Source organism: Podarcis muralis, chromosome 2 (assembly GCF_964188315.1).
Source record: "Podarcis muralis chromosome 2, rPodMur119.hap1.1, whole genome shotgun sequence".
In the NCBI taxonomy this organism is placed as follows: domain Eukaryota; kingdom Metazoa; phylum Chordata; class Lepidosauria; order Squamata; family Lacertidae; genus Podarcis; species Podarcis muralis.
This window is the reverse complement of record NC_135656.1, coordinates 23,232,350-23,253,935: the sequence shown is the minus strand read 5'-3', so window position 1 is coordinate 23,253,935 and position 21,586 is coordinate 23,232,350. Positions and strand designations below refer to the sequence as shown.

The window sequence follows — 21,586 nt, the reverse complement described above, 5'->3', positions numbered from 1 at the left end:
AGAAATTTATTCATGTATGCGACTACAGAAGCAAGAATGTTATTTGCCCAAAAATGCAAAGAAGCAGTCCCAGCAAAAGAAGAATGGATACAGAAACTTATGGCCTATGCAGAAACTGGCCTATGCAGACTTGCTGGAAAAATAAGAAATCAAAATAACAATTTTTTAAATAAAAGAATGGAAATGGTTTATTGAATATGTACAAATAAATTGTAAACAGATAAGGACATTGACAGGATTATTGTAGTAACCTCCAGTTTCATAAGAGTAAACAATTAAAGTAGATGAATAAAGTAGATGAATAAGTTGAGTTAATTTAGAATATGCAGGAAATGATAAAATAAACTTAAGGAACCACAGAAAGAGGAGGAAGGAAGTCGAGTTTTGAAATGTTAAAATGACTGTAAAACTATTGAAATGTATATAACTGAAAACCATAACTATATTTTTTTTTGGAAAAAAGAAAGATGGGGGGGACTGTATACCAAAATGCATATGTTCATAAATATGAACTGTATTATATTAGGGGGAATTACATACAAAATGTGTTAGAGGGGGGAATTCACATTAAAATGCTGGTGAATTTTCAGGAGAACTTAAATTAAAAAATCACAAACTGATGCAGAAATGTGGTGAATTGGACCTAAGAATGGAAAAAATGGGAACCAGATAAACTGTGATTGACAGATTCAAAATGGTTTGTCCAATTCCCACATAGTGCTGTAGCACTTACTTAAATGTTGTTATTTTTGATGAATGGAACAGCCACCAAAAAACTTTAGTCCTAACAAAAAACAACAACCACAAAGTCTCAGATCAGATAGGAAGTATTAAAAAAACACGATTAAGCTAAACAAAATTGCCATATACTTTTTCGTTGTGTAAACTGTGCCTGGAGGTGCTATTATATGCAAGCCACTGTGTGTATGCAAGAGATTTGTTACTCCAGGGGGAACAAACCACTTCAAGCAGCAAAGACTCATAATGTTGAATCTGGTGTCTGCCAGTATATTTTCTGTTGCTACCTGGTGGCAGTCTGCTTCATTTTAATTAGGCAAAAAACCCAACACATAGTAGCAGATATCTTGTTTCACATGGAGCTTCATGCTTCAGAGAAGAGGCAAAGCCCACCCACTAGGAAAATGTATAATATATCTTTCAGAAGGTCTCATCCTAATTCAGACCCTCCGAGTGCCCCTATTTTCCAGGAGCAGTCCCTGATTTACAGAAGCCATCCCAGTTTCTGATCAGATCCTGGAATGCCCTGCTTTTCCTTACAGGTAAAGGTAAAGGAACCCCTGACAGTTAAGTCCAGTCGCGAACGACTCTGGGGTTGCGGCGCTCATCTCGCTTTAAGGGCCAAGGGAGCCGGCATTTGTCTGCTTCTGCAGACAATTTTTCCGGGTCATGTGGCCAGCAAGACTAAGCCGCTTCTGGCAAAACCAGAGCAGCGCACGGAAACGCCATTTACCTTCCCGCTGGAGCGGTACCTATTTATCTACTTGCGCTGGCGTGCTTTCAAACTTCTAGGTTGGCAGGAGCTGGGACCGAGCAACAGGAGCTCACCCCGTCGCGGGGATTTGAACCGCCAACCTTCCGATCAGCAAGTCCAAGAGGCTCAGTGGTTTAACCCACAGCGCCACCCGCTTTTCCTTAAGGCTTTTCCTTAGGACATCCCAGTTTTCACCAGAGAAATGTTGCAGGGTATGGAGCTTTGTGGCCCCTGAGCCAAGGAGATGGGTAACTATACAACCTTTAGAAGACATCTGAAGGCAGCCCTCTATAGGAAAGGTTTTTTTAAAAAAATGTTTAATGTTTTGTTATGTTTATATATATGTTGGAAGCCGCCCCAAGTGGCTGGGACAACCCAGTCAAATGGGTATGGTGGTGGTATTATTATTATTATTATCATTGGAATAAAGGTAAAGGTAAAGGTACCCCTGCCCGTACGGGCCAGTCTTGCCAGACTCTAGGGTTGTGCGCCCATCTCACTCTATAGGCCGGGGGCCAGCGCTGTCCGCAGACACTTCCGGGTCACGTGGTCAGCGTGACAAGCTGCATCTGGCGAGCCAGCGCAGCACACGGAACGCCGTTTAACTTCCCGCTAGTAAGCGGTCCCTATTTATCTACTTGCACCCGGGGGTGCTTTCGAACTGCTAGGTTGGCAGGCGCTGGGACCGAGCAACAGGAGCGCACCCCGTCGCGGGGATTCGAACCGCCGACCTATCGATCGGCAAGTCCTAGGCGCTGAGGCTTTAACCCACAGCGCCACCCGCGTCCCATTATTGGAATAGGGCATCCCAATTTTCATCAGGGAAATGTTGGAGAGTATGCTATCTGCAAAGGCTTAGAACTGTTAGTCATTTAATCATATTGATTATTACCACAATCTCTTTAAAAAACAACAACCACCTCTTGGTAATCCGGGCAGGTGTCCTACCTGTGGTCCTTTAGATGTTGCTGAGCTACAACCTGAATTATCCCTGACCTTCAACTATGGTGACTAGGGCTGATGGGAGTTGGAGGCAAGAAACATCAGGAGGACCTCAAGTTATCCATCCCTAGTGTGAGTTGGTATATTATATCAATAGCCGAGCTCAGCAGCCTTCATAATTTATTGCAATATAAAAACTTATACAGTATTGCATCTGCCAACACTATCAACCAGAGCCCTCTGTATAAGCAGTGAAATGGATTGACAGGATCAGGTTCTACGTTTGGGACATACAACTGCAGTACTGCCATGAGTGAAAAGAGGACAGGATTGGGGGGGGGGGCCTCTATACTTTTTAGACATATATCAGTCTCCCTTTCTAAATTAACACATTAAAGAACTTTCAACATATTCAACTTCTTCCAGTTTCACATTGTTTTACGATGGATCTCCAAGTACGTCCATAAGCTGCCTCGCCATAACATTTCTGGTTACAAGCCAGTACAACTGGACCTTGCGCAGAGTAGTGCATTGGCTCCCAGTATGTTTCCGAGCACAATTCAAAGTGTTGGTGCTGACCTTTAAAGCCCTAAACGGCCTCGTCCCAGTATACACCCCCATCATTCACTGAGGTCCAGCACCGAGGGCCTTCTGGCAGTTCCCTCCCTGCGAGAAGTGAGGTTACAGGGAACCAGGCAGAGGACCTTCTCGGTAGTGGCGCCCTCCCATCAGATGTCAAGGAAATAAACAACTATCTGACTTTCAGAAGACATCTGAAGGCAGACCAGTTTAGGGAAGTTTTTAATGTTTGATGTTTTATTGTGTTTTTAATATTCTGTTGGGAGCCGCCCAGAGTGGCTGGGGAAACCCAGCCAAATGGGCGGGGGTATAAATACATTATTATTATTATTATTATTATTATTATTATTATTATTATTATTAGCAACATTTTGTGCCACTGCAGGGAAAGCAGCATCCTGAACTAGGCAAGCAAGGAGAGCAATGCCCCATGTCTTTAACAACACCTGCCACCCAGTACCTTTTTTTGGCACTAAGGAGAAAAGGCTGTTGGCCATTACAATGGCAGTCACTGCTGCCAGTGGTCAGGGAATTGGGAATAATTCTAGCACCACAGGAAGGAGCCAAATTGTTACCATAGATGTTTCTGGTCACCTCTACAAACAAAATGGGAAGCGTCAGCCTCAAATCCTGCACTCAGTCAAATATTAGAATTACAAACACAGCAAGAACAGACATTGTCGGTAACTCCCAAACGCTTGTCGTTCTTCTCACTGCTGCGCTCTGTTCACCCCCTGACGATTTCCACAATCATGTCACCAGCATCTGCAGGCTGCACATGTACACTGTCTGCAAGCCCTCTTCCTTCAGCACTGATTGATCAACCCACTAATCTCAGAGCCCAAGGGACGGGCTGACCGGGGCAGAAGCAAGCAAGCTTGTAACAGCAGAGGCCTTGTATTTCTTGTCTCGTGAGGGTCAGATGCAAAGGAATCCCAGCATTTTTGCATCCGCATAAGCGAGACCTCTTTCAGATCACAGTTTGCCTTCTTGGTGAATCACCAGAATGAAGGCACAGGCTCAGTTTTAAGCTTCAGCTTGTACGGTATCTGACATAACAACAGAAAGAAAATTAGCGGATCGAAATCTAATGACTGCAAGAGTGGAAGGCAGCTTGCCCAACCAAATTTTCTCTTGCCCTCCTCCCTCTCCCACTCCTTGAGAAGCTCCTCCAGTAGGTTGGAGACGGTCTTCCTAAATGGTGTGGACTGTACTGTTATGTGGCTTGCAATGAGAAGGGGAAATCACCTGAAATTGGGTAGGAAAATCCGGTACAAGCAGAGCTCTGCAGCTGCAAGATTCCTTTGCCTGATTTCAGGGGTTATTTCGCCTCTCATTCAGCCCCAACAAGACAGCCCACACTGTTCAGGAGGACTCCCAATTCTCTGGATAGGCTCTATGAGGGCATCTCTCCTAGGAGCTGCAGATGGGGAAGATATTGATTTCAATAAAACATTGATTGTGTGAGGTGCCTTCTGCTTGCAAAGCCATAGGAATCAATCCAAGGTGCTTAAATATTTCAATCGAACTCTGTAATTACAAGGAAGTGCCAGGGGCTCCATTTAGACAGGGCCGTCTTACCCATAGGTGCTAGGGGTGCGGGGCACCCAGGCCCCAGGCTCTCAGGGGTGCCAGGCCGAGAGTCCGGGGCCGGAGAGTTGAGTCCGGGGAAGAGCTCGCCCGTTGGTCGGAGCACCACGATGGGCTCTTCTGCTGCACTGCAAGTTCGGGGGCGACCGAGCCAGCAAGACGCTGAGGCAGCCAGCCAGCTCTGCCCTCCTGCGCACCTGGGACTGGGCAACTGGGGGGGGGCAGGGGGACCTTTGCACCCTGGCGCCACATATGCTTAAGACAGCCCTGCATTTAGACATGATAAAGACCTACAGTTTATAGTTACATGAACAAGCCTCAGACTCACCAGACGCTTTCCTAAATTGTGTTCACTCTGAACTGTGGTTTACCGAAACAAGCCAGCTGCAAACCATTGCTTATGAAGATGCCTTTCAATAAACCATAGTTATAATTAACCACAGTTTAGGGTTTTGGCTCAGTGCTAACTGCAGTTAATTGAAAATGGCTTCCAGACGCCTCGCAGTTGCTCCATAGGCAGTGGGAAGGGGCGGAGCCTCCCGTTTCACCGCGTGAGGTGAAACTTTCTGGTAAAATGCTACTTTGTAAAGCTAGGCCTCAAAGACAGAACGTGTGCAGATAAGCGGCATGTGGACAGGCACTTGAGTAAGTTTCACAACTCACAGGGTGCCAGACAGCAAATGGCTGATGGCAACCGCTTATCCTCTGTGTATTTTTCCTCAAGAAAGCTTAATTTCCTGCCCTACGCAGCAACTGCCTGCTTTCAGAGCCTCAGGACCAAATCAATGTGTGTTTTGCCTCCTGATGTTCTCTCCCCTTCTCCTTTCCACCTCTGGCAGCTGCCTTCACCCTGACCACCTACGTTATTAGAGCCGCCATGTGATGCTTCCAATTTGTGCACCGCACGTTCTATGGACAGCTTGAATCACCTGGCGCATGGCTTACGTTGTAATGACAGCATTAAATGTCTTCTGACAGAGACTCACAAAACTGGCACTCAAATCTAGACGCTTAAATTAGAGCCCATCTTAAATAACAGCGGGAAAGGAGCAGTCTTCCTCTGCATGAGATCAGCAAGGAGGAGAGCTGCCGAAAGGAGGCCTGCTTTGTTACGAGCTGAAAATGCACAATTGTAGCACAAGATTATGGTGGAAATGTGAATAAGGACTCTGAAGAGTGTAGCAGAAAGTGGAGGAGATGGATGTTATCATGGACTGAATGTCTTAAATAGTTTTTTGGGGGTTTTTTTGTAACCAACAGATGGAAAATTGGAAGTCCTTTTATCTTTTTTAAAGGTTTCTTTTCTTTTGTCTCTTTATTTCCCCCCACCCTTTCTCTCTCTTTCCTTTCTTCTTCTCGTTTCTTTTTCTGGCCTTTAATTTGAATTCAGCCTGATCTTTTATTTCCCTTCTCTTCCCTCCCCCTCCCCCTCCCCTTTTTATGAAGATTACCCGCTCTGATACCCCACAGCTAATTCTCCCCTGGCCTCCTCACTGGCCCAAGTAGGACTAATTCAGCCAGCTAGCCCTGGGGATTATCTAATGCTTATTTCCCCTAAATTGATTTCTAAACTTTGAATTTTATTGTTATTCATGTTTTTATACTGCATTTTATGCTGCTTTTACAATTAAGTGTTTTAAATTTGTTGTTAGCCGCCCTGAGCCCAGTTTTTGAACTGGGAAGGGTGGGGTATAAATAAAAAATTCTCGTTCTTCTTCTTCTTCTTCTTCTTCTTCTTCTTCTTCTTCTTCATCTTCCTCTCCCCCCTCCTTCTCTTTGTTTCCCATCTTCCTCCCCCCTCCTTAGGGGTCCCATGTTTTGGTCCTTTTTTAAGGTCAAGGATTGTATACTCATGGGGGGTGGTAGATGGTTGATGGAGGGACCCTGAGTGGATAGCAGGAAAATGTTGCCTTGTCTCTCTCTCTGGTCTGCAAACTGTGATTCGTGTCAGCTCCCATGACACCTCTCCTTTTTCTAAAATAATTTTTGCTATGGGTGATGGAGGACAGAAGATGGGAAGAGGTACACTGAAGGGGCTCCATAAGTAGGAGGGAAGCAAGTGCTGCTAGCTGTGCCCCTGAGGTGGCATCCTCCTTTGGGCTCCAGCCCCTCAGGGTCCCAGGCTTGTGGCACACCTGTCAACCTGTCATGTGCATAGACCTGTGCCCACACATCCCTCTTGCAGATGTCCATACTAAACATGTGGATATCAAGAGAGTGTGGCTAGCAAGCAGGAGTGTCTTGGTGTCAGGCAGGGGCAGGGCCTATGGCAAGGGACTCGTTTTCATATATACAGTGGTACCTCGGGTTAAGTACTTAATTCATTCCGGAGGTCTGTTCTTAACCTGAAACTGTTCTTAACCTGAAGCACCACTTTAGCTAATGGGGCCTCCTGCTGCTGCCGCGCAGCCGGAACACGATTTCTGTTCTCACCCTGAAGCAAAGTTCTTAACCTGAGGTACTATTTCTGGGTTAGCGGGGTCTGTAACCTGAAGTGTATGTAACCCGAGGTACCACTGTAATGCACAAAGGAGGCTGCAGTCTAGCAGAAAGACACATGAAACATGTCTCTGCGCAACTTGGAAGAGACAACTTTCCATAGTACCATAGTGTAGGGGGGAAGTATCGCCCACCCCCATGGCTGTTGGCATGCAATGGGGAGGGTGAACAGGTCACTTTGGGGTTCTCTCATTCTTCCAGCCTTAAGTTCGCCTCTCCACATTTCTACATCAGTTTTGTTTTGTATTGTGAAGGCCTCCTGAAAATTCAACAGCATTTTGGTATGCAATCTTGCCTAAGGTACAGTTTCACAAAGCCTTTCGCTCTTATGTAACATGTTTTTGTATGTTGTTTTCACTAATATATACATTTATTTATCTTTTGCACGCTTTACCCTAAATTCAAAGGTCCGCGGTCCTTGAGTTCCCGTATTGCTTTGGAAAGGGCAGATCCTGTAACTTTGCATTTTAATGTGAACTGAATTCAACTTCCCCTCTCTCCCTAGTCATGCAAATCCAAGCGATGCAGTTAAGAATGTGAAAGCGGGAGCGTAAAAAGGAAAGGAAAGGAAATGTGAAAGCAGAACTAGATCAGGATGAAAAAGACAGAGCTACGCTCAGAAATTGCATCCTCCCTTCCCCCGTGGAATATGTAGGTGTCATGATGGACACCCAATTCAGCCCAAAATTCCAGCCTCACAGCAACCATTTTATGCAAGCTTTAACTCCCCTTGGTTTGTTTAGCAGGGGACAGGGCAGGCATGAGGCAGGCCTCTTCCAAGCAAGCTCCAATCTGTTTCTTTTGTGTTTTTCTTCTTTTAGGGATATATAAAGGACACTGTTTTCGAATTAACCATTTCCCTGAAGACAATGATTATGATCATGACAGCTCCGAATACCTTCTCCGTAAGTGAAATATCCAGCATCTTAATCGTTGCCGTTCTAACTTCATCTTAAATCAGTTTTATACACTGAAAATGCATAAAGGAACAAACCTAAGTTGTTGGACTTTTCCCAGATGCCCGCAGCACTCAATGGGAATAGGATTTCAATAACTTGGAGTAAAGGTAAAAGTAAAGGGACCCCTGACCATTAGGTCCATTCGCGGCCGACTCTGGGGTTGCGGCGCTCATCTCGCTTTATTGGCCGAGGGAGCCGGCGTACAGCTTCCGGGTCATGTGGCCAGCATGACTAAGCTGCTTCTGGCGAACCAGAGCAGTGCATGGAAACGCCGTGTACCTTCCCGCCAGAGCGGTACCTATTTATCTACTTGCACTTTGACGTGCTTTCAACTGCTAGGTTGGCAAGAGCAGGGACCGAGCAACAGGAGCTCACCCCGTCGCAGGGATTCGAACCACCGACCTTCTGATCGGCAAGTCCTAGGCTCTGTGGTTGAACCCACAGCGCCACCCGCGTCCCTTTAATAACTTGGAAACATGCAACCAAATATTTGCCTGGCTAGTTTTAAACAAGGGGCAAATGGGGCTCGTCAACCTGGGAAGGTAGGTCATCTAGGAGAAGGAAAACTGACCCTAAATCTCCTCTGTGTTGTGGCACATCTTCAGGTAAAGAAAAGGCTAAGGAGTAAAACCTACACAAATCCAGAGTGGAGTCCCTAAGACTGTGGGATGGTGTCTGATATGTCTCCTTCCAGCAACTCCTGCAGCCAAGCTGGTGTCAAACGTATTGCTCTGCTTTCCTTTGGACCATATCAGTGAGGCCGAGAGGGAGGTCTTGTTATCTGGGCAGACCAGGAGCTCCATAAACACCGCCAAGGCTTGTGCCCCAGGGAGGACACTCCAGGGCTTCACCCCTGGAGGTGCACTCCATTGTCTCTCGAGACAGATGGATGGCAACAGATTTAGAACAATACGCATCATTCACCCATCACTACTACCTCTGTCTCTCCTCACATAAAGTTGTCTGTTTAGTCTGGTCCCCAGATTTCCCTCCTGCCCTTGTATGAAGTCGTCCCCCCCCCCCCGAAATATCTCCCTGAGTTCATAGTAGGATTCTTTGCGCCTGCTATTTCCTCCCAAGTTTCTGCTCCCACCATCCTTCTTTCCCTCAAATCCTTGCTTCCACACGGCAAGTTATTTCCCGGGCCAAACTGATTTTCCACTTCCCGCACAGATTTGTTAAATATTTTTTCAGCATTCTGTCACCGGCAGCCTCTGCTGGAGAAGTTAGAATGTTTGTGAACATTCCGCAACACCCTAGAAACTCGACTTTTTATGCATAAGTTAGGAGGAAAGGAAGTGGCACTTAACAGTTGATAGCAGATGTCACTTTTTAAGCTAATTGTATACGATAGTTACAGCTCCCATAATACCGATGCCCCAAGAGAGCACCAAAGGCGCTTGGAAGGAGGGGGAGAATAAACAATGAAACTGAAAGATGTCCAGATAAATTGGTACAACTCTAATTGTGTATCCAAGTTAGGACAGTTACCAAATAATCTATTCCATCTCCTTAGCTGCTTAAACTTGTGTGAATGGTGAAATGCAGTCCTGTTTATTTGTTCCCTTCTAATTCAAGTTCAATAATGAGAGTAATATGCTAATTAACAAAAAAAATATAATGGTCATTTTCTGTCTTGCTTGGATCTGAGGATATAAGTGTATGGGCAATGATATGAACAGAATAACATGCTGTGTCATAAAATTGAGGATATTGAGGTGAAGAGACATATAGCACACAGATCAGCAACCAGTTTGGCCTTGGGCCACTAGTCCTTATGAATGCTGAAAAACAGAACCATGTGCTTTCATTATGCTTTCAAATCACTCTTCCGAATTCAAGATGAAAGGATAGTACAAAAACTGAAGTTTAAAGAGGAAAAAGAACAAACTCTCTTGCCTGCAGATATCCTATTAAGTTCCACATGTTCCATTCAATAACTGCAGTAAGAACTGCCACTTAAGTACAACCAAAAAGATTATTCTTTTAAAAGAGTTAATGAAGGTTAGAAAAATGTTGGATTGGTTATTAAGGGGTTAAAAGCAGTAAGGGATAATTGGAAGAAAATAACTCTTATTAAAATTAATTTAAAAGTAGGGTAAGGATTTGCTGAAAATTGAATTTGAAATTAGAATACAGAAAGGGAAGGTATGAGGAAGTCATGAAAGTAAGCTAAAAGAAAGTAAAAAATTGAGGTTATACGTGTTTTATTTTTTGTATTTGTATGTCATGTTTTTCTCTTTTTCCTTTTTTTTGTTATGATGTTTGTTAAAACTTCAATAAAAAATTAATTTAAAAAAAATAAAAATAAAATATTCTTTTAAAAGAGGGGGGAAATATGTTCAGAAAATTAGAGATTCCCTAACTCTAATATTCTTCCTTTTCCATGCCAATTGATATAGTGCACATGTTGTGCAATGGGAGAACACTTGCCTTTACTACAAAACATAGGCTCAAGTCAAGTTCATACCAGGTCAGCTGAGAGTAAATTTTAATTTTAGTAATAGGAGCAAAAAGCTATCAAATTTTGATATGTGCTAGAGAAAGATGGTCGTTTCTTCAGAAAGCTTAAAAGCGGTAAGATAAGAGGCATTAAGAGACTAATTTTCCTGTTCGTTAAAAGTCTTCCAACGTCCTCTTTCATCTATCTACAAAACAATTCAAGATGAATCACAACTGCAACGCCTAGCTGATTCTCTTTTCGGGCACACAATGGCCACCATAGATTCTAACAATTTATTCTCTTCAGTGTACTGGAACAGACATTCACTATGCTTTTAGTACCTAAAAGCAGCAAGTTCTGTACTGTAAAAGGCAGGAGCAGGTCCTTTTAGTTTAGCTAGGCCATATATTAAAACGAAAACAGAATAATCAAAGTACAGTTTTATGAAATTATTATTTTCTACAGCATAGTCATTCCGCTATTATGTCTGAGGACCAAACTGGGTATGACATCTGTCTCACATACTTAAACTTATGCCGCATACAATCGATCTTTACTTTTTATACACTGAATAGCTAAATGAGGGGAGGCGACCATGTTGTGGGGCAGAGAATCAGAATGCTCCCGCCCCATGGACTTGTCTATTTGTGATGGGAGAAGAGCTCCTATTGGCCCTAGACCAGGCATAGGCAAACTCGGCCCTCCAGATGTTTTGAGGCTACAATTCCCATCATCCCTGACCACTGGTCCTGTTAGCTAGGGATGATGGGAGTTGTAGTCCCAAAACATCTGGAGGGCTGAGTTTGCCTATGCCTGCCCTGGACACTAATCAGTGGATTTCAGTCTCCTTATAATGTCATACCTGGCACTAGGCACTTGCATCCAGAGCACAAAATTGCTCTAGAAAGGCCTTGACGCAGTTTTCCATTTACTATTTCTTGTATTAGTTTACAAGGTCCTTAGCAATTCGGGTCCAGGATACTTTAAGGACCACCTGACTCATTACATCCCTGCCGGATCACGGAGGTATTTGGGGGAGTCACTGTTGGGGACCCCCCCCCCCACGGCTCAGTCATAGCTGTTCAGGTTTGCATGAGTCATAGATGTGCAGGTTTATGGAACTCCCTTCCAGCTGAGGTCAAATAGCCTCTCTCCTCGCTGAACTTCACTTATTTTATTGCAGCGGGCAGTATAACTGAATTCTGATTTTCTAGTTTTAGCCAATTTTTATCTGTGGACTCAGCTACATTAGCCATGCTACAACGCTATAACTGCATTATAAGCATGCTACACCAGATGGTGCCATAGAGCACAAAACTTTGTCTACGCAGTTTTACAAAGAGGTGGTTCCCCCCCCCCCCCCTTTTGTTATAATGGTTTAATTCGTGACTTATTTATAGTGGGGTTTTCCCTGAGTGTAGATCCTGCCTGTATTGCATTGAGTAACTCAAACACTTCTTGGGGACAACTGCAATTAAATGCCGTGTCAAAATCCATCAATAATGCTGGAATAATGCACAGGTGGAACATTCTTTCATTTTTATAAATCCATTATTATTTGAAAATAATTGTTTCTATGAGTTAATACTTTACTATCCCTTTGGAGCTGTCCTGTTTCTTTGCATTTTTGTTCTTCCAGGTGCTGACCCTTTGTGGTTTAAAAATCTGATTGTTTGCTTTCTTTCTTGGCACTTTTTTGGGGTTAGCAAATCAATAAAAGCTAAATAAAACCACCAGTGGCAGGTAGAGCTGTGGTTCATATGTGCACAGGAGCATAAGGAAGATATTTTCGTGCCCAAAATACATCTGGTGATGGGTTTGTTTCCAAGCAAATGGCTCTCCGTTCCCTTACCTGCAGAAAGATTCGGCCAACCTTATTGCAATGTTGCACTCTGCTTATTAGACTGCAGCGTGATATCTGAAGGAGCCTGAGTAGAAGTGGTGATACTGGACATCATGGAGACTGAGGCCAATTGCTTCTTTGTGGTATACAGCAGGTGCAGCTACACTGAAAACAATCTTCTTTCAATTGTGCCCAGCCTATCACCGGCTTTAAAGAGCTACCTTAGCAAGCCTTGATCGCTAATCTTGCCTTTTCGTTGTAGCCTGGAAGCAGAGTGGAATGTGCAGCTGCCACATTCTGCCACAGATGTGTAATGTACACCATAAGCTTTACTGGGACATTTACTGGAGTGTGATTTACACACACACACACACACACACACACACACACACACACACACCATGTCATTGGCCATCGATACATACCAAAATATCTGCCCTGCAGCTGTTTTTAGAAGATGTTAGCCGGTAATATGCAACACACACACCCCATGCGCACACAAGCAAGAACTGCAAACCAGGATGGGGAACCCCAGTTGTGGTTGTGGCCCTCATCATCCCTATGGAAAACTGGAGCATTTAAACTGCAGGAGTTATGGGTTGCTTGCAGAACAGGAACACAGCTCCATGTTTCTGTACCCTCTTCCCAAGAGGCATAATGAATAAGTGATTCTAAAATGTTTGCAAGAAGGAAGAATGGAGGAGGAAGGGCTCTCTTTACATATTCTGATGTTTTGACGTTTTATTACCAGTAAGGAGAAACATGTCAGTGCCACACATCTCAGTTACTTGTGAGCTGATGTAGACAGACTCAAAAGATTGAATTAATCTAAGATTCAGTCAGGATCGGGGTTCAGAATTTTGCATCAGCGCTCACAAATCCTTTGTCCCCACTCATTCCTGGTACTTGGACAAACTCCTGTTGCATCCTGGACTTTATTTTTCTCGTAATTATGTATGTGCCGCACGCAGAGTCACAACCAGAAAGCAATTACTACTATTATTATATTTATTAAGTACCTAAAACCTCCAGGTGCTGCACAAAGATTAAAACAGTTAAACAGGATTGCCCGGAGGCTCACAATTCTGATTTCCATCTCTTGCACAAATGTTTTGACAGCCGTTATAATACTTCGGGGGCCCTTAACTCCATCCTCCAGGACAATTTTGATATGACGGGAATATTAAACATGGTTGAACATCCCAACAGTTATTAGTAGCAGAAAGCAATGGTGTCTCTCTCACACTATCCGTAGGAAGGTTTACCCCAGCCAATGCAATTGTCTAATACCACTGGGTAATAAGAAAACCGCAGCCAACAGACTTGTTTCAAATGAAATCTCCACCACTGTTAATCCGTTTATGCAAGCGACACGTAGGGTATTTGCTTTGGGTCATGAATATGAGCCCTAAGGGTTCTCTGGTTGACAGACAACCTGATTATAATGCAATATTCAGACACAAAACCAATGTACAGCGGATCACTGGGCTGCTTCCTCTTAGGATGTTTGACCATTTACAATATTTAAATATAGCCATGCTGTATTTAGAAAATATATCACCTGTGGAATCTTAATTCTGGTGGCCCTTTGTAGATTTCAGCCTCTGTGTCCCTCGCCATGACAGGTGTAACTAAATATCTATGATTCTCCTTAACATGCATATCCTGCTGTGTTGCTACCAGAGGGTCAACAGAATTATCGTTGGTATTATCACATACAGCAGTTGCCATCTTTCAACATAACGATTGCGGCATAAAATAGCCCTGTAGCCAAACTAGCCCAATGCCATTTTCAGCCATTTTATGGTACCCTTGGGCCTTGTGTGCCCAGTACATTTCCTCCCCCATTGCAGAGCCAAGATGTGAGTGTGGCTTAGTCTCCGGGTAGTTGTGTGCCTTCCACTGATGTACTTCACCTGAAAACCAGTGAGCATTTACCGGGGTAAGTACAGCTTGCCCTTTAGGACACAAAGACTCCTGTTGCCCCATGGTAAAATCCACCCAAAAGAACGCTGTGAAAAAGCGGCAGAATATCCTCAGGAGTATTGATCCCTCTTGTTATGGTCCCATTCCTAGGCTTGAGATATATTTTCTCTCATCCTTCAAAGGATGCTGTCTTGCCCTCTGCCACCTTTTCCCGTATCATGAATCCTCACTGCAATTCATTCTCTCTCGCTTCCTCTCTCTCACAAATGCATTCTCATTCCCATTCTCCCTCCCTCTTTCTTTGCCTTTCTTTGCCTCCTCTTTGGTCATCTCCAGTTCCTTTTCCTTTCAGCCTTTGAGCAGGTAAAGGACCCCTAGACAGTCAAAGGCGATTATGGGCTGTGGCGCATATCTCGCTTTTCAGACCGAGGGAGCCGGCATTTGTCCACAGACAGTTTTCTAGGGTCATGTGGCCATCATGACTAAACTGCTTCTGGCACACAGAAGACCATGACAAATGCCAGAGTGCACCAAAATGCCTCCAAACACACACACACACACACACACACACACACACCATCCTCATGCTTCCATGCCCTCCAACATGCCTCAGATGATGATAATAATAATAATAATAATAATAATAATAATAATAATAATTTTATTTATACCCCACCCTTCCCAGTTCAGAAAACCGGGCTTAAGGCGGCTAACATCAAATTTAAAACACTTAATTGATGCAACAAAAATAGCATAAAATACAGTATAAAACATGGATAACAATAAATTCAGAATTCAAAAATCAATTTAGGGGGGAAATCCATCCAATAAACATTAGGTGATCACCAGGGCTAGCTGGCTAAATTAGTCCTATTTGGGCCAGCAAGGAGACCAGGGGAGAATTCGCTGTGGGATCCCAGAGTAGGTAATCTTCATAAAATGGGGAAGGAGAGGGGGAAGGAAGGGGAATAAAAATCAGGCTAAGTTCAAATTGAAAGCCAGGCGGAATAGCTCTGTCTTACAGGCCTGGTGGAAGGAAGTTAAATCCTGCAGGGCCCTGGTTTCATGGGACAGAGCATTCCACCAGGTTGGAGCCATCACTGAGGAGGCCCTGGCCCTGGTGGAGGACAAACTGACTTCCTTAGGGCCTGAGACCTCTAAACTATGATTATTCATGGACCTTAAGGTCCTCTGCAGGGCATACCAGGAGAGGCGGTCCCATAAATACGAGGGCCCTAAATCACAGGGACATTTCTCACTCCCTTGCAACCGATCCCCTCTCAACCTCCCTTTCTTTGTGGTCCCATTCCCCCCGCTGCCACCACAGAGCAATTTCCTATCAAAAGAAGGGCAAGTGCCGCCACCATTTCACCAACGGGAGACAGCACACATGCCCTCCGCTGTCCTGACAAATAGAAAGGGGCAATATTCACTGTGAACATATAAAGCATTTTTAAAAAAATCAAAAATCCTTATGTTCCACTCCTCCTTTCTTCCTGCCAAGGGCAATCCTGCCCCTCAGAGCCAGCGTGTCATGTGGGGCTGGGCCTCAGCGGCCTTTGCTACTGTTCGCCTGCTCTCTAGTAGCCAAGGGAGGAGGCCAGCAGCAGTGGCCAAGGAGAGGCAACGGGGATGTTCCCTCACAGCGCCAGGTCATCCCTTTTCCCGAGCTCAGCGGAGGCAGCACTGGCAGGGAAAATAGGGGCATTGCGGGATCAAATCTGAAGCCAGGACGGCTTTCGTAATTCCAGGACTGCCCCTGGAAAATCAGGGCATTTGTTCTGTTCACTGAGGCAGAAAGGATCTGGCCTTAAAAATAAAACACCGAAATAAGAGACTGGATAGAATTACGGTAAGCGGTAGAGAACAAAACGAATCTGTGTAAGTATGGACCTAGCAACAACTGAGGAACAGATGATCCCAGTTACGGTTCAGAAAGGAATTGGAGCAGCGTGGGGCGCACACAAAAGACGCACATGCACCAAATGCTCTTTTTGCATCTTCCAGCCCAAGGTGTTCTGGCTTTGTTACTTTTGCGGAGGAGATGAATAGAGAGGGTGCAGGGAGATTCCAGGACAGCTGTCATATAGTCAGCAAGCTTGATTATCTACATTCACATGTATCAAGTGGCAGCTCACAGTCAGTAGCCCTGCTCATACATTTTTCATGCCTCTTCCCTGCATTAATTTGTGGGTTATTCTTTATAACCTCTCTAGCTGGTAGCTTGCCAGAATATGTTTCCACACAAGGCGGCTTTGGAAAGCTGATTATGGTAATGACCCCAAATTTTCCGGCAGAAATGGCAGAGCGCATTAGAAAAACTAAACGGGAGGCGCATTTCCCCTTGTGTAGACTCTCCAATTGTTACCCTGGTCGTTCCCCTCAAAAGACCATGTTTATCCAAAAACTGTATCAGACTTTTAAACTTCTGTTGATGCGTCTACCGTGAATTCTTTCAACATCATCTCTAACGCTTCTTTTGCAGATTTGCCATTTGCAGCTCATTTTAAGGTAGTCAGTGTTTCAAGGTGTGTTTAATACATTGTCTTTGGTTGCCTTGGCAATATGTTTTAAAGGGTGGGGTATAAATCGTAATTATAAATAAATGGTCCACAGGGATAGCTGTTAACATTTCCAATTGCCACAAAAGCGCTTATTCTTCTTCCTTCTTTTTTCCCCGTAAGGAAACAACAAAGTTGATAAATCATCTCTTGTGCTTTTTCATTTCTCTCCTCCCTGGATCTCAGGTATTGTCCGGGCCTCTAGCGTGTTTCCGATTCTAAGCACAGTATTACTGTTGCTGGGAGGGCTCTGCATCGGAGCTGGGAGGATTTATAGCAGCAAGAACAACATTATCCTCAGCGCTGGGATTCTTTTTGTTGCAGCAGGTAAGTCATCATTTATTCATTTTATTGATGAATCGCTTCCCACGAAACGCCTCAAAGCCAGTTAACAATAGAAGAAAGCACGATTTCTGTAGGCCAATGAAGATTAAAAGCTAGGAACAGAAATCTCCAGTTAAAAGGCTTGTTGGAGGAGGAAGGTATTTGATACACTTTGAGAAAAGGCAATAAAGATGGTGCCTGTCTGGTAAGTAATGGGGGGGAGGTCCCAAAGGGCAGGTGCGCCACACTAAAAATCCTCTCCCTGTAGCAAAGGCTACCTGAGGAGATTGTATCTTCAGACAGCCCTTTCCTGCATCAGTTGGGTGATCATCCCTCAGTGATCAACTGGGTTTGTAGGGAGTGACGGGATCTTTTGGGTATCCTGGTCTCAAGCTGCATAAGGCTTTGCATACCATCACTAATGCACTGAATTCAGTCCAGGAACTAACTGGCAGAAATTATTATTATTATTATTATTATTATTATTATTATTATTATTATTATTAATGTTATTATTTATACCCTGCCCATCTGGCTGGGATGTCCCAACCACACTGAGCGGCTTTCAGCACATACAAAAACATAATAAAACATTACACATTAAAAAGCTTCCCTATACAGGGCTGCCTTCAGATGTCATCTAGGGGTTGTATAGTTACTCATCTCCTTGACATCTGGTGGGAGGGCATTCCACAAAGAGGGCACCACAGCCGAGAAGGTCCTCTGCTTGGTTCCCTGTAACCTCATTTCTTGCAGTGCAGGAACCGCCCGAAGGACCTCGGAGCTAGAGCTCAGTATCAGGGCTGGATGACAGGGTGGAGACGCTCCTTCAGGTATACAGGGCCAAAGCTGTTTAGGGCTTTAAAGGTCAGCACCAACACTTTGAATTGTGCTTGGAAATGTGCTGGAAGCCAATGTAGGTCTTTCAGGACTGGTGTGATATGATCCTGGCAGTCACATTCTGGATCAGTTGTAGGTTCCGAGTCACCTTCAGAGGTAGCCCCATGTAGAGAGCTTTGCAGTAGTCTAAGCAGAAGATCGCCAGGGCATGTACAACTCTGGGAAGACAGTGCACAGGTAGAGGCATACCAGATGGAACTGGTAGACAGCCGCCCTGGATACAGAATTAACCTGTGTCTTCATGGATAGCTGTGAGTCCAAAATGATCCCCAGGCTGTGCATCTGGTCCTTCAGGGGCACAATTACAAGTCTTTCTGCAGTGGCATTGCATGGTGGTGATATTCTGGCCCACGCAGAGTGCATTGCTGTAGCCCAACCTGAAGCTTACCAGAACATGGACCAAGGAGGACCTAAAATACATATTTTGCCTTCCTTTTAATCAAAGGTGTTAGAGAAGAGAATGCAGCAGAGAAGACCAATAACAAGTGTCTTGCAATTACTTACCTTTCTTTCCCCTTCCCCATTTCTTATTATTATGATGTGAGTCCCCAAGAGAATGGAGCATTCAGTGCAAGTCTCAATCTCTTTTGTCTTAACAAGCAGACCACCGCAGCTCCTCATTAGGCAAGAGCTCAGAGATTAGAACATCTCCCGCTCGTGCTAGAAGTGACCCTAAATATCAGGGTGCTTATTATTCTAGGAACACATCGCTAGATTTTTTCAGAGCACAGGACTTTTAACATACACCGCGTGGGTGTACGAGCTTCGCCTCCAGTTGCTGGGGGCTTGAGAAATCTCCCTGGATAATTACGTAACAGCAGTGACTGACACACATAAAAGAGAGGATGTTATTCCTCACCGTCCCCAACAAGGTGCTTGTGCATCTGGGCTTGGCTGTCTCCTCCGTGATTTGCCGTGTGACACACTTTCCAAACGCAGCAGATGGGTCACTGTTTATCAGACGATCTGACTGTGCCCGTTTCATGGATTTTCTTCGCACGGTAGTATGGGCAGGGAGGGGCTGGGGGCTGCTTTCTGCATTTGTATTTACTATGGAAAGGCAGCACGTGTCTTTGCAAAGTTTCTACAGTGAAACATCGTCTCGGGGCCAAATTTCTATCCATCCTTCCCCAGGCCATGCTCTGACAGATGGAGTGAGTAACAAGAATGCAGCTCTTGCAATATATGCAGAGAAAGAAAGCAGTCGAGAGTTTCTCCTGTGCAAAAGCATCACCTTATTTTCGAGAAGAATTTAAGAAGCACTTTAAACATCTGCTGTGACAGATTCAAGATACAGGGTTCATTTGGGCAGCTCAATAGCCCACAAGCTTGATAACACCAAGATTGCAAGTTCGATTCCCATACAGGGCCACCTGCTTATTCTTGCACTAGATGGCCCTTGTGGTCGCTTCCAACTCTACAATTCTATGATTCCAAGCCACACATTATCCTCCACTAGCTTCTACATATCCTGCAGCCCAGTCAAATCAGGTGGGCAGTGGCTGGAGTTGCTGGACTACAATTTCCATCATACCTAGCTAGCAGAACCACAGGGGTGATGAGAGTTGTAGTCCAACAACAGCTGGAGACCCAAGTTTGAGAAAAACTGCCTTATAGCTTGGTCAGGCTACCTTTGAAGGTGACTCGGAAACTACAGCTAATCCAGAATGCAGCAGCTAGACTGGTGATTGGGAGCGGCCGCTGAGACCACATAACACCAGTCTTGAAAGACCTACATTGGCTCCCAGCAGGTTTCTGAGCACAATCCAAAGTGTTGGTGCTGACCTTTAAAGCCCTAAATGGCCTCGGTCCTGTATACCTGAAGGAGCATCTCCACCCCCATCGTTCTGCCCGGAAACTGAGGTCCAGCACCGAGGGCCTTCTGGCGGTTCCCTCACTGTGAGAAGCCAAGTTACATGGAACCAGGCAGAGGGCCTTCTCAGAAGTGGCGCCCGCCCTGTGGAACACCCTCCCACCAGATGTCAAAGGAAAAAACAACTACCAGGCTTTTAGAAGACATCTGAAGGCAGCCCTCTTTAGGGAAGCTTTTAATATCTGAAGGGCTATTGTATTTTAATATTTTGTTGGAAGCCGCCCAGAGTGGCTGGGGAAACCCAGCCAGATGGGTGGGGTATAAATAATAAATTATCATCATCATCAAGTTCAGGGTATCAGCCAAGGTCTTCTTACGAAGTAGGCAGCAGGTCCTGGGAGTTGTGGGGGGAGCAGAAGTGGCAGCTCCCCAGCCTAGCCATTCCCCTCCATTGTGGAACAGGTGTGTATGTGTCATATTCAGCCTGAGGCATAAAGCCAACTCTTAGGAGCCGATTAGGCAAATGATTAGGCAGGGCAAGGCTTACCTGGCTCCCCCATATTTTGTTCAAGTTGGCACCCCTGAATGTAGGGTGCTGTCCCATTGCCAGTGATACAGTGAGGCTGAACGGTCAGCCTGATTGTCTCCTGTATGTGAAATTGGTGTGGGGGCAACCCAGTCTACCAAAACTCAGTGTTGTCTACACTGACATGCTGTAGCTCTCCAGGGTTTTTTCAAGCGAGGAGTCTTTTCCAGTGCTACCTGTAGATGATGATGATGATGATGATGATGATGATGATGATGATGATCTGTACCCCGCCCATCTGGCTGGGTTTCCCCAGCCACTCTGGGCGGCTTCCACAAAGACCAAAAATACACCAAGATGTCACACATTAAAAACTTCCCTGAACAGGGCTGCCTTAAGATGTCTTCTGAATGTCAGGTAGTTGTTTATCTCTTTGACATCTGGTGGGAGGGCGTTCCACAGGGCGGGTGCCACTACCGAGAAGGCCCTCTGCCTGGTTCCCTGTAGCTTTGCTTCTCGCAATGAGGGAACCGCCAGAAGGCCCTCGGCGCTGGACCTCAGCGTCCGGGCTGAACGATGGGGGTGCAGACGTTCCTTCAGGTATACTGGGCCGAGGCCGTTTAGGGCTTTAAGGGCTGTTTAGGGACTGGGACGTTTCGCATGCAAAGCAGGTGCTCTACCGCTGAGCTGCAGCTCTTCCCCCTGGCCTACACCTTTGCCTCGGGTACCAAAACAAACCCAGCCAAAGATCCAGGAAAGACAGAGGCTCTCAGCCGACGTTTTGGGATCATCACTGCTCTGAGGGACTATGGTGAAAAGCAGAGAGTGGGGAAGAAGAGGAAGGGACATAAAGGCCCTTTGCTGGATGTTGGAAGCATCTGGGTCACCGACTTAAGAGAAACAGCCCAGTGGGGGAATGTGGGAAGGTTCGCTTGCGAGATGAAATCCTTTCAGTGAGCGGACAATGGATGGTTGGAGTAGATATCGGCAGTGCAAGAATCAGCAGTGAAAAGACATGTGGAGTTCTCTGGAGGATGACTTGCAATGTGCTTGGGAGAAGGTGTAAGCTCGCTGAGTGAAAAGCCGTGTTTTACTGCCTTTATGTTTTGATTACCGTATTTTTCCGTGTATAACACGCCCCCATGTATAAGACGATCCCTAGAGTTGTTGGGCTTTGGGGGAGGGGAAT

General features: G+C 45.1%; 1 protein-coding gene across 1 annotated transcript in view; it reads left to right on the top strand.

Annotated features, from left to right (window-relative positions):
- CACNG4 (calcium voltage-gated channel auxiliary subunit gamma 4) overlaps positions 1 to 21,586 on the top strand; it is a 95,296-nt gene that overhangs the window by 72,244 nt on the left and 1,466 nt on the right. Inside the window, exons 2-3 of the mRNA XM_028713067.2 lie at positions 7,924 to 8,007; positions 17,021 to 17,161. Of these exons, the coding sequence (XP_028568900.1) occupies positions 7,924 to 8,007; positions 17,021 to 17,161 (225 nt within the window). The remainder of the gene's footprint in view (positions 1 to 7,923; positions 8,008 to 17,020; positions 17,162 to 21,586) is intronic.